Genomic DNA, 908 nt, shown 5'->3' on the forward strand with positions numbered 1-908 from the left:
AATTAAATGAATTGAAAATGATTAAATAACAGGTTTCACATAAAAACAGTTATAATTCGCAGAAGCAAAATCATAATCAGGTATAAATGTTCATATAAACTCTTTTTCTTATTTTAACATACTAAATTTATCTCCAAAGTTGTGCCCACATTTTTGAAAATATCTTATCTATTATCGTTGGCAAAAAGATTTGCACTTATATAATTGTATGAAATCTGATAAGAATAAGGAAACTGTCTGAATTTTCAGGACCAAAAGGGTGCGCAGGTGTATCTCGGTATTAATCATTGCGGTATTCTGACGTTCGAGGGATCTCGCAAAACGCATCATTTCCGCTGGCCGGAGGTTCAAAAAATCAACTACGAGGGGAAGATGTTTATTGTACATTTAACGATAAGCGAGGTAAGCATTTGTCTGGAAAATAAGAAGATTCGAGACTAAGACCAACTTTTCACAGTGCATTCGAATGTATCAAGTTAACTATTATTCGATTACAAGATATAGTTGACGAACGACGTTGAAAATACTTGACAGACGATACGCTTACCGTGCGGTTAACGATTGACTAATTGTCTTATTTTCCACCGCTGGCCTCGTTCAGGACGTGAGGACAAAGGTGAGTCGACTCATTCGCTCTAATAGTTACGGTCGTAAAAAATTTGACACGAATGAGGCAATAATTCCAGTCATTAACTAGGACTTTTTGCTTGAGGAGACCTCTTTGCTATTTACTGCATGTAGTTGCATTTCGAGTGAGAAAGAATTACACTTTAGCAATTTCTATCCTCCAGAAGCACGAAATTTTATTTACAAAAATATTTAAAATCGTATATCGAGGAATACTCCTTTGAAATTTGCGAATATTATGAATTTTTATCTAATTTAATTTGTGGAATGAGAAACTTGAA

At 34.3% G+C, this 908-nt stretch overlaps 1 protein-coding gene across 4 annotated transcripts in view; it reads left to right on the plus strand.

Moving 5' to 3' along the window:
- The window catches only part of LOC108629554 (FERM domain-containing protein 3-like), a 13,241-nt gene that overhangs the window by 10,583 nt on the left and 1,750 nt on the right, over positions 1-908 (plus strand). The window contains exons 4-5 of one of the 4 annotated variants that reach the window (XM_026817400.1): positions 250-402; positions 602-616. In XM_026817400.1, the coding sequence (XP_026673201.1) occupies positions 250-402; positions 602-616 (168 nt within the window). The other 3 variants (XM_026817403.1, XM_026817402.1, XM_026817401.1) reach the window with 3 other exon arrangements.

Source organism: Ceratina calcarata, unplaced genomic scaffold (genome assembly GCF_001652005.2).
Source record: "Ceratina calcarata isolate Rehan_Ccalc_2016 unplaced genomic scaffold, ASM165200v1 scaffold574.2, whole genome shotgun sequence".
Classification (NCBI taxonomy): Eukaryota; Metazoa; Arthropoda; class Insecta; order Hymenoptera; family Apidae; genus Ceratina; species Ceratina calcarata.